The sequence below is a fragment of the Hippocampus comes genome, unplaced genomic scaffold, assembly GCF_001891065.2.
Source record: "Hippocampus comes isolate QL1 unplaced genomic scaffold, H_comes_QL1_v1.1 scaffold123, whole genome shotgun sequence".
NCBI lineage: Eukaryota > Metazoa > Chordata > Actinopteri > Syngnathiformes > Syngnathidae > Hippocampus > Hippocampus comes.
Window position 1 is genome coordinate 807,025 of NW_017804997.1, and position 11,767 is coordinate 818,791.

An 11,767-nucleotide genomic window follows, 5' to 3' on the forward strand; every position below is an offset into this window, starting at 1 on the left:
TAAAACCAAATTGCGTTATACGTGTGACTTTTAAATTCAGTAATATTAAAATTAAAATGAAATGCATGTTTATTTAAAGGGAATGATGCAAACACTATTAACATCGAGTCTGGCTGGCTGCCATTATAATTAAGTTAGCCAACAACATTTCTTATCTTGTAAAAATACAATATTTGTGGTGATTTTGCTAGTTTTGTCTGCCTCTAGGTATGTGGATTTCTGTAACCTCTAGCTTGTAGTATGCATGGGGTTATTTTCATATACTGTAACCTGATAACATCCCAAGTGAATTAAAATTTTAGATCACTTAATTTCACTGACCCAAGTGTGGATAATCAGTAGAGAAACTGGCTGTCTGGATGGAAAATTTCACTGGTCAACAGCAGAATTTAATCGGAGATGGCTTTATGAGTCCCTCAAAGTGATTTTGATGCTGATTTTAAAAACTTTACATACGTTTGTTATTCAAGTTTGACCCTGAAAAGCTTGCACAATACAGATATTATGTGTTGTAATTTATACCACATTAAAAAATCCACCTGCTGCTGAACCTATACTTGAACTAAATACATCGCTAAATATATGCGGGAGAAAAAAAATAAGATAAGAAAACCTTTATTTGTCCCACACTGGGGAATTTTGCAGTCTACAGCAGCAAAATTGGGGGCGAGGGAGAGAAAAAAACCCCAAGTGTTTCATTGCACAAAATAAATTTCATGTAAATAGTAGATATAGTAAATATAATGTAAATGCAAAATTTATTTTTAATTTAGGAACTAACACATGACCAACCATCCAGAAATCCTGTATTTGAGTTCTGGATACAAATACTATCTTAACGGTCTACCTTTTTGTCCCATGCCAAGTGCTAGGATTTCACATTTTTTTCCATTTTGGCTGCAATTTATTAAGTCGGTAGCACAGCAGCCATTTGTTTACACATGAACCAAAAAATGAAATGGGAACGATATTGAATCAACTGCCAAGCTCTGACTGTCCGATTACGTCACTTCTAGGTGACAGCTGTAGTAAAACAGCTTGTATATTTAAACACATTGAAATTGAAACAAGTGATTTCGAAATGTTTAATATTTGTTGTGAAGTCCTAATCATGAGCAACTTATTTTTAAAAGTAAAAATCAAATGAGGCAAAGTTCAATGAAAGGAAGAATTTTATTACATTTTTGTGCAGTTGTTCCTGAGTAATATCTGGGGGGACATTTTTTCTTATCACTGTGCCTTCAAAGAGAAAACAAAAAAAACATTGACAATATGCCTGCGGTGTCGGGCTAGCATTTTATACTTACCAATAAAATGCCCCGGCTTTTAATAGTGCAATAACTTAACGTGAAATATCACAAAATCACGTAAAGGTCATTGGGTGCACACATCCTTAATTCATGTGAAACAGAAAAATTGATGATGCTGTCTCCAAAACCAAAATACAGTATCACACCAATAATTACATTAATCCAAGCTTGGGGCAGGGGCAAAAACGCTTTAAGATCTATTTCAGTATCAGCAATATCATTGTGCAGAAAATAAAAGACACTAATTTGTATTCATAATTGTGACTGACAAATATTTTATATATTCCATTCAAAGTAAGGACAGTAGTTTTTAAATTTTACTTAGCACATTTATATAGTCCCATAGACATTTACAATCGTTGCTAACGGAAATGTTCACTCTTACGCGGAGGTGTGTGTGGCTCTGAAAAGAGCCTTTGGGTTGTATTGAGACTGATGGCGGAGCAGCAGACTATTTTGAACTGGTGTACTTGGTAACGGCCTTGGTGCCTTCGGACACTGCGTGCTTGGCCAGCTCACCAGGCAGAAGAAGGCGCACGGCGGTCTGAATCTCCCTCGAGGTGATGGTTGAACGTTTGTTGTAATGGGCCAGGCGAGAAGCTTCAGAGGCAATTCGCTCGAAGATGTCGTTGACGAAGGAATTCATGATGCTCATAGCCTTGGACGAGATGCCGGTGTCGGGATGGACCTGTTTCAGTACCTTGTACACATAGATGGCATAGCTTTCCTTCCTGGTCCTCTTCCTCTTCTTACCAGGTTTACTGGCAGATTTAGTGACGGCTTTCTTCGAGCCCTTCTTGGGCGCGGTCTTGGCGGGCTCTGGCATAACGGACGGTCAGTGGGTGATCTCCAAATGAATGAGGGTACGGACGTTCATACGGGGTATTTATAGACAAGTGATGCAAATGTGCCTGTGAAATCGCCTTTCGCCGATTGGCTGACACCATCTGCAGCGCTCGCTCGAATGCGTCGTCGGGTTTTCTTTGGTTGAATGCCTGCGGACCTAAAGGAGGATAGGTAATACAATTTGCAGACGAACTCGTTGACCCCTCCGTATGCGTTCGTGAAGCAAAAATCTTCGTTCTATTTTTTAAAAATAAATGTAATCGATATTTCATCGGGTCTTATCGAGAAAATGTAGAGGTTATTGTAACGTTACTATAATAGGATAAAATCACGTCGATTTGATCAAATTATAGTAACGTTCCAAATGTCCGCGTTTTTCCTGCATTGATGTCTTGAACAAGCTGTTACAATAAATGTTTTTTTTTGTTTATTTGTTTTTCGTTGACCCCTCCGTATGCGTTCGTGAAGCAAAAATCTTCGTTCTATTTTTTAAAAATAAATGTAATCGATATTTCATCGGGTGTCATCAAGAAAATGTAGAGGTTATGGTAACATTACGATAATAGGATAAAATCACGTCGATTTGATCAAATTATAGTAACGTTCCAAATGTCCGCGTTTTTCCTGCATTGATGTCTTGAACAACAAGCTGTTACAATAAATGTTGTTTTTTTTTTTTTGTTTATTTGTTAATTACACTTGCCTACAATCGTTTGTAGATCTCAAACACTTTAGTCAGAGAGGAAGGACCCGTCACAGTAGATCAAATATGTACAATGGTTATTTTCGGTAGGCAGATTCCTAACCATGGCTATTGTATCTTTATTTGTCAAATCAAAGGAATGCCCAATGAGCCATTGTTCTGAGGACAAGACAGCATTTATTAATTGACTGTTCCAAATATTAAGGAGGTTTGGGCAGCCATGCAAAGCATCGGATGAAATATGAAGATAAATTACATAACCCTGTGAGACTGAGACAAGTTGCGCCCCCTGTTCCCAAAATTAACAGTTTCAAATGATTATTTGATACTTACTTGTATGAAACTGTTGAATTCCAGATGTGCCATGTCAAGCCATGAGATTACTGTTGACAATAAAACCGAAGTCAAAAAATCTCTGTGTTCTCAGGAGAACTTTGACCAGGTGGTGCTCTTCCAAGGTTTCCCTGATTGTGTTTTGTGTGTTTGTGTGAACCCTTGCTCTGTATATATTTGTTGTATTTATGTTTTGTGTTCAAATAAAGCTCTTTAACAAGCCAAAGGTTGTGAAAATCTTTATTGTGTTATCACTTCACGGTAATGCCAATGCATCGCATGATGTGAGGCTTTTTTAACATCTTGCCTCTGTGATGTTTATCTTTTCTTCCTTGCATTTCTTCACATATTTTATATACATATTAAATTTATACAATATTATGACTGACGCATTCTGAATGTTTTGGTCTTTATTCCAGGATGCTTATTGGGAGGTTGGGCAAAACGCTGGTCCAAAAATGGACATAACGCATCCTCATCTTCTGTCTTACATAATTCTTGTCCATCTTATTATTGATCTCCAGGTATTGGTGTCCATTGGTAAATTTAGGCCAGGTGGCGGGTACGCTCAAGTCTCCATTGTTGGGATCTCTGTGGACATAAAGAAACCATCACAAGCAAATGAACAGGGGACTCGATTAATTGGATTTTTTCATGAACTTTTTTTGTATTTTGGTCACAAGAAGTACCCTGTTTTGGCAAAGTTGGTCCAGTAGGCAATCATATAGCGAGCAAGATCACGGTGGCGAGGCCAGTATCCCAGCGGTGTGGTGAGAGGCTTTCCAAAGACGTACTGCAGGTCATCCGCGTGGTCAGCACCCACCCAGCTCGGATATGGCCTTCCGACGCCGGCCATACGGTTGGGCTCAGAGAAGAGATAGGAGTAGGTGCGACCCGATCTTTTGTGAGAAAAGAAGAGAAAAACAAAATTGTTGTTAAAGTGCATTTAAATTGTAATTTCAACTCAAATTGAAGCCCAAGTAAAATTCACGAACTGTGACAAATTTCTTTCGATGCATCCACAGTGATGACTTGAGATGCGAGAAACGTGATTTACAAGTTTTGTGGAGATACAAGCCATCCTTTGGACGATGCTTTTCCTCTGACTTGCAAGCAAAAAAACGTGCGATGCAATTCACAACATACAGCGGTTTGGAAGATCTCTCTCAAATAAACTCTTAAATAAGAATCTTTGAGATGTATACTGGAACTCCAAGTTTAAGTTTACTGTCAAACAAAACATAAACTAAACACAAAGACAATTACACTTTGTGCATTTAAAAAAAAAAGAAACCCACAAAGCTTTGCCTTAATAAAGTCCATTTAGCTTCATGCTAACAAACAAAGCAAAACGCAAGTGCTAACTAAAAGCATTGGTGTCGCTATGTTGCAACCCGTTAAGCAATGGATATTTGAACACAAACAGTGGAGCAACACATAGACAGACAATGTGGCAACGCTGTAAGGCATATATTCTTTATCCTTCGCAAAAAATGACTTATATTACGGATGCATGTGGATTCGCTTGTGAATTAGTCTGTGTTATGCCTTTTGTATGTATTATACTGCCACCAGGTAGCCAAGGTGTGCACAACAGAAGGAGCAACACAATGTCTGTGGAACTGAAGCAAAAAAGGTGGCAAAAATTATTTCATTCTTTACATTCTATTTAATTACGTAATTATGCTATGTTTTATAAGGTACAATATTATGGAGTAATATTTTTCTTTTTAAAATGTACAATCCAATTTTTTTTCCTTCAGTGGGAATGAATTGTAAAGACGTCAAATATAATGGACAATAACAGGTGAAAAGCAAAACCGTATGCTCACTTGGCATTAGCAGCATGAAGGTAAAGGGCAGCCTGTGTAGGAACCAAGAAGATGTAATCTGTTCCAATATCCACAATTGTTCTCTTAATGTCCTCCTTGCTGGGATTGGATGCCCATGTTGAAGTGTACGTGGAGTATGCTTCATCCAGACCGGCCTTGCCCTTTTCTCGAGTATATGAAGCCAGCAGCCGCTTCATGTCCTCACTGGCAATAGGAGGGTGCAAGAAGAAAAGTCAGATTAGACAATGTGATGTCAATTAAAGCAAAAACACTAAAAAAACAAAAACAAACAAAAAAAAAAACCTGACAGAGGTCCTGAAATACGTGGACAGTGACAGAATTTGGATGCTCTATACCCCACCATCATGGATTTGAAATAGAAGTGTCGACAATAAAAAGGCGATTTACCACAAGGGAATGACATCCATTTCGGCAGTTAATGTTGAAAATGTTGCCAGCCAATTACTTTCTAAATGAGCAGCCCCTCGACAAATACTTCACGACCTCACTGTATATTCCGATAACTGCAGCAAATCCTTACATGGGCGTGTCTACAAGGTGGGAGTTGATTGAAGGGACGTCGAATGCAGTGAAAATATGTCCATCCATGTCATTGACTCCTGCAATGTAGTCGATATCAGCGGCATTGTGGAACAACTTGGAAGGTGCATCGGGCAGGAAATCCCCATCAATTACAGCTGACAGGACCAAGTTGTTTACGAGGGGGGCTGAAGGAAAGAGAAACACTTTAGACACTTTTCCTTCAAAGTATATGTAGCTACATGTAACTTTTCAACTTTAAATTAAAATACACAGTGTACAGTATCAGAATATTATTTCTGATCGTTGATTCAAATTCTTTCGAAAACAATGTTCTTTTTTTTTCAGCATTGAAATAATCAGATTCATTCCTTTCATGGCCCAATTCAATGACTTGCTTATGATTGATTGACTGATTTTGACCGGTTTGTGTTCTTTGGCTTTGCCGCAAGAGTGGAATGCACCTCAAAATACACGGCGACGCCACTGGGATTTGGCAACTGGCCTTGAGGCCGTGATTAACCAACCAGTTAGAAAATGTGCACTTTAATTCAGCCTTTCATGCATCCTGTAACCTGATAACATGATAAGATGTCCACTGTAGTAACCGCTGTCCCTGAAAGGGTTAATTGTGGTGCTAAACTCTTGTGACCTTAACTAACCTCTGTGGCAGCATAAAATAAATAAATAAATAAATAAAATTCAAGGAATGCCCAAAGCCAGCAAACCGAAGGCTCTTGAAATTAGAAGTGTGTGTTGGCATTTGACCCAGCATGACTCAGATTTGTTCTAGGTTTTACTGTTCGGTGCTTTCTACCGTCTTTGTTTCCGATTTGTTGTTTTACTGTTGTATATATTAGTTGCTCTATGTACAGCACTTTGTATGCAGCGATGGCTGTTTAAAAGTGCTCTATAAATGCAGTTGAGTTGAGTTGAGTTAAGTGTGTTTGGTGACTTTAGGAATAAAATAACTTTGGATTGAATTCTGCTTGCTCGTTTATCCACTTATCAAGTAAGGCAGAATATGGCCACTCAGAGTGAACCGGCAGTAAGTGATGTGAGCTGGATTCTTTACCATCTGGTGAGCCAGACAAATTGAGAGGGCCAGCTTTTGTGAGGAGCACGGGATCGGTCATCTTCAAACAGGCGGCCATTCGGTCATCAGTGGGACAGTTGACCTTAAGAGCAACCTGAGGAGAGCGGCAAAAATCATTCTGTCACTGTTTTACAGCCAGAAAAATAAAAATAACAGAAAGGAGTTACGCTGTGAAGCACAGAAGAGTCAGAGAAATGTTATTTGTACCTCCTCTGCGATCTTGCGGGGGTTTTTGATGATCCCCCAGGGGCAAAGAGCAACACCACTCTGGGAGATGGCTCTCTTGATGAGGCCTTTGTTGTGGGGAGTGAGGGTCTGTGAATGGACACATGTCAAAATTATGACTTTCAGTGTATTCTTTTCGGTGTAGGAATCCACATGACGAGTGATGAATGTTATTGGGTTGCTTGGTGATGATGTGCTGCCTCCGTGAGTGGAAAATACGATGCGGTCCATCACAGGAGTGGAGGGCGGGGTTTGTACTGGCTCATTTGCATGTGACTGGACCGCCATTATTTCAATTGAGCTTTTTAAAAAAAGTGCTGTGGAATTCGTCGTCCTTGGGGTATTTTGATGAAAGTTCACACACTAAGACACCTGGGAACGGTTTTAATTGAAAAATTCTCCTGTAATATGGGAATTATGCTACAGTAAAAGGCAGACAACGCTGCATTGATACAATAAATGAGAGGTGAATGAGTGTTATTGAGAAAAAAATAATAAGATCAAGAATTAAACTATTCTCGAAGGGAGATTAATGCTGCATTTCATGAATAATTAACCAACTTTGTCTTATAAATCGGAACCACAATTACTGCATATTCAGTCACCATAAATGTAAAGTTTAAAGGTGTGTGTTGCTTTGTAGCAGATTTAGTACTGCCGCGTACTGTGCCTGAAAAAAAAAATTCAATATAAAATAAAAACTGTTCAAGTTAAATGGCCCAAAATTTACTACAATATGAAATTTTAAACTTCCCATTTTGTGTTACATTTTTCAAATGTTTACTCTATACTGACAAATATTTCCACTTTTGCTAGTTAGTAGTTGAGAATTACTGGATGCATTTGTTCATGAAAAGATGCGAGTGAAAGACAAACAAGTAAGCATCCCACCTGGAAGCTCACGCTAGCGCCACCTGCAGACTCCCCAAAGATAGTGATGTTGTCTGGGTCTCCTCCAAATGAACGGATGTTCCTGTGAACCCAGGCGATGGCAGCCTGCTGATCCCAGAGACCGTAGTTTCCTGTCGAAGGCCATACAAAAAGGATTTGAAAATGTTTTTCGAATTTTGCACTGCACTGTCGACGTGCTAACCAGTTGACCATCACATTGGTCTAAATTTGACAGCATTAATAAAAAAATAGTCAAGTTCAAACATTGTGACTGTAGCCTTGGTAGAGACAAGCTAGCAAGTGCAATGGCGATGAAATCATTTATTAGCAAATAATTTGCTAGCCTGGTAGCACTTAAATCCGTACCCAAGCAAGAGTTCACTTTTCAAAATGGTAGGTGACCCTGCTCTAGTACCTCAAGAAGAAGAAGAAAAATCACCACCTAGTACCTGGTAAACTAGAGTCTCCAGTGCTGAGGAAGCCCAAAGTTCCCACTCGGTATCCCAGAGTGACCACTATGACGTTTCCTCTATCTGCAATCTCCTGCCCATCGTAGAGATAATTATTCAGGAAGTTAGCACCCATCGACCCTCCAGCCATGAAGCCGCCTCCATAGATCCAGACCATGACCGGAAGATTGGTTGACACTAGGAAGTAAAGATAATTATAATTCACTTGGGCTAAATATGACATGCCGTATGGCAGAGGGGTGTCAAATACACGGCCCAAAAAGGTCGCCTTGAAGATTTGCTAATTACGCTTTGGGCGGCCTGTGCACGACAGTGCGTTAGGTGACTTGTTGCTGAGCACGGGCTCCTCTCATGACTTACCCGATCGGCCATGAGGAACCCAGATGTTAAGGTAGAGACAGTCCTCACTTCCTCTCGTGTCAGTCATGAATAAGGTCAACTGAAGGCACCGCTTCCTGTATTCAGTGGCCTTCAGAACACCTGATTATAGACATGTTAAAGTTAGGACATGGAACCTCTGTGGGGTTCATTACAGACAGTGACATCCATTTTTTTTGTTTTAATTTGTTCCCAAAATGAATTATGGACAATGTTTTTTTTTTGGTCTAAATTCAATCAACTCACCGTCCCAACCAGGATGACGCTGTGGTTTCTCAAACCTTCCGGGAATGTCGGCAAACGGAACCCCTTTGAAGATGTCCATATGGTGACGGTACCCAAGACGGATATTCTCGCCCTCCACCATGCCGCCCTCAGTGTACACCACCCCAAGCTAAAGATGCAAATGACCATGAATGTATTTTGGAAGTTTGTCAACAGTTAATAATCTCTTCATTTGATTCTGTCAGTCTGAATTCAATTTCACATTTGAAATATTTGAAATTGAGTATTTGGGAGTCTGTTACATGCATTTTATTTGCCATTCTAAAATATATGTATGAATTATTTTCTCAGCCTTCCTATGTATTGGTCAAGCCCCACTTGAGCCCCGGAGAGAAAAAAAAAAATCCTGGATCCGTGCTTGACTTTGGCCAAAAGGCAGGATACATCCTGGACTCGTTGCAAGTCAGTCACAGGTCACATCTAGACTTTCAACATTCTTTCTCAACCACTGACTCCATTAAATCTAATATATATTATCAAAAAAAAAGAAATTTTGTCACTTACAGAAGTGGCAGACACCATCTCCAGAAAAACAGCAACGGTGACCAAGATCCCCAGCTTCTCCATCATGACCAAACTGAGATCCTCGATGATTGGCCACTGCGCTTTTATAATGTGGACACTCCCCCGGACCCACCTATGAACGTGTGATTTGTTTTCCCTGCATTTGTAGTGATGTGGGGCAAGGGAAGTTGACACAGCTGTGTTTTTAACTAAAAGTCACACTGCAAAGTTAATCATCACACCCATAGTTTTATGAGAGATTAACAGCATCTCTTCCTATATACATATTTTGATGTCACATTATGCGATTTTGGCCTGAGACAAATAAATAAATAAACATTTAGGACAAGGAACCAGAACTAGAATGCATATCAGTCGAACAAAGACAACCCATTTTGCATTTTTCAATAACTATTTTGTTTAATAATTGTAAACACGTGGCCCGGTGGGCGACTGGTTTGCACGTCGGCCTCACAGTGCAGAGGTGCAGGGTTCGATTCTGACTCCGATCTTCCAGTGTGGAGTTTGCATGTTCTTCCCGTGCCTTTGTGGGTTTTCTCCGGGTACTCTGGTTTCCTCCCACATTCCAAAAACATGCATGGCAGGTTGATGGGACATGCTAAATTGTCACTAAGTGTGAGTGTGAGCACGAATGGTTGTATGTCAATGTGTGCCCTGCGATTGGCTGGCAACCAGTTCAGGGTGTGCCCCGCCTACTGCCTGATGACAGCTGGGATAGGATCCAGTACACCTGCAACCCTTGTGAGAATAAGAGGATTAGAAAATGGATGGATGAATTATCAACACTGGACAACAGCAAATTTTGATCAGAGATGGCTTTATGTGTCCTTAAATGTATTTTTGATGCTGATTTAAAAATTGTCTTTACTTTCTCTGTAGCACGTCAGGTTTTTGAAATATTTTCATTTTTTTGGTTATAAATTTGACCTATGAAAGCTTGTGCACTATGGATTTTATAGCACCTGTTGATTTAGGAAGTAACTGGCAGCAAACATTTTAAATTTTTAATATTTACACTGATGTCAAATGACAGTTTTGTAATTTACAGCAGAAGGGGTATGTAAACATTTTATATGCACTCTGTATGCAATCATACACCACAACAAAATTATCGGTATCCCCCCCAGCCCACCCCCTCCGAAAAAACAAGACAAAACAAAAAAACAATGGCCAGTGAAATATTTGAAAGGTCAGAGACTAAAGATTGAAAAGTTTTTCTTGAGACCTCTCGAAGCCCCTTACAATGCATAAATGTCAAAAAATGATTCAATCGTTGGTAGACATCACTTTAATCACGAAATACAATTCAGAATGTGTTGTCTGCGCCTTGAATCTTGCACCGTCTTGTCTTTGCGTATTTCTGGAGCGGGGACGTCACAAAAGACAATTTAGCGGCTGTTGTGTCACGCATGGAAATTGTACAGTTTTCCAATGATGTTACGTGCTGTTCGGCGACTAAAACATCATTTCTTGTAACCCTAGTGGTGGAATAAAGTAACTACACCCAATATGCCTCAGGCTTCTGGCTAGTTGGGAAAAACATTTGTTTTTAATCTGTGGTTGACAACTTGCAGGAAGTGACGTGTAGGTATTACAAAACATATTACCATTGAGAATATGAATTTTAATAGACTCAGAAAAATCGTTGGAATCTGACCTATAAAAATAAATACACATCAGATTTGCAGAAAATAAGTGAAAATCAGATATTGTTGTACTTTTGTGGTCCAACCAACAACAAAAACTAGCCTGAAAAAAATCTAGCCAAATAAAAAATAAAAACGGATTCTGTAACTCTCAGACATCTCCTTTTGTCCACAACTATTTTGTTCCACCTCTCAACTTCTCAGGTTTGAAGGTTGCTTTCTCCAGACTGTGTGTTTCAGCTCCTTTCAGCTGTTCTTCACAGCTAAATACATCCAACAACTCAAGCTAAGACCCATATTTTTCCATCGTGACCTTTCCTGAACCCTGATCTGAATTCTATTGCAGAAGGATCTGAAACATGCTGACAACAGACAGCTGGAGCAGTTCGCTAAACAGGAGAGAACCAAAATACCAGTGGACAGTTGCACAAGCCTCGTTGACGAAGAGTAATCACTTGTTTGCTTCAAAAGGTTGCATAAGAAAATGTGAAGTGGACCGTCATTTTTGTCCAGGTCAGTTTAATGTGTCAAGTTTTTTTTTTCCTACGCATGGATATAAACAATTTGACTCATTTATGAATATTACAGTTTTCTTTGGGTCAGATGAAAGCAATTTCATCCATACCTAAACTATCATAAAAAAAAAAACAATGTGGTCCACAATGAATGTGATACAAAACAAGCAAC

The 11,767-nt window shown here is 39.4% G+C and overlaps 2 protein-coding genes across 2 annotated transcripts; both read right to left on the minus strand.

The window, feature by feature from the left end:
- Positions 1-1,154: 1,154 nt before the first annotated feature.
- On the minus strand, positions 1,155-2,180 carry LOC109530067 (histone H2B 1/2). Its single transcript, XM_019893596.1, has one exon. It carries the CDS (start codon positions 2,134-2,136, stop codon positions 1,762-1,764), a length of 375 nt encoding a protein of 124 aa, XP_019749155.1. The 5' UTR covers positions 2,137-2,180; the 3' UTR covers positions 1,155-1,761.
- A 1,236-nt stretch (positions 2,181-3,416) lies between these two features.
- On the minus strand, positions 3,417-9,517 carry cel.2 (carboxyl ester lipase, tandem duplicate 2). Its single transcript, XM_019893584.1, has 11 exons — positions 9,414-9,517; positions 8,871-9,018; positions 8,607-8,726; positions 8,226-8,423; positions 7,777-7,907; positions 6,868-6,975; positions 6,640-6,754; positions 5,566-5,752; positions 5,025-5,228; positions 3,882-4,091; positions 3,417-3,783 (listed from the first exon to the last, which is right to left on the minus strand). The coding sequence occupies exons 1-11, from the start codon at positions 9,477-9,479 to the stop codon at positions 3,603-3,605; spliced, it is 1,668 nt and encodes a 555-aa protein (XP_019749143.1). The 5' UTR covers positions 9,480-9,517; the 3' UTR covers positions 3,417-3,602.
- Positions 9,518-11,767: the final 2,250 nt, after the last annotated feature.

What these genes read in the sequence shown, in the direction of transcription:
- cel.2 (XM_019893584.1), bottom strand. Translation starts at nt 9,479, where the DNA reads ATGATGGAGAAGCTGGGGATCTTGGTCACCGTTGCTGTTTTTCTGGAG. An exon ending in GCGCTAGCGTGAGCTTCCAG is followed by an intron (nt 6,976 to 7,776) that starts GTGGGATGCTTA and finishes GTCCATTCACAG; the next exon opens with ACCCTCACTCCCCACAACAA. An exon ending in CTTCATGCTGCTAATGCCAA is followed by an intron (nt 4,092 to 5,024) that starts GTGAGCATACGG and finishes TTCTCACAAAAG; the next exon opens with ATCGGGTCGCACCTACTCCT.
- LOC109530067 (XM_019893596.1), bottom strand. Translation starts at nt 2,136, where the DNA reads ATGCCAGAGCCCGCCAAGACCGCGCCCAAGAAGGGCTCGAAGAAAGCC.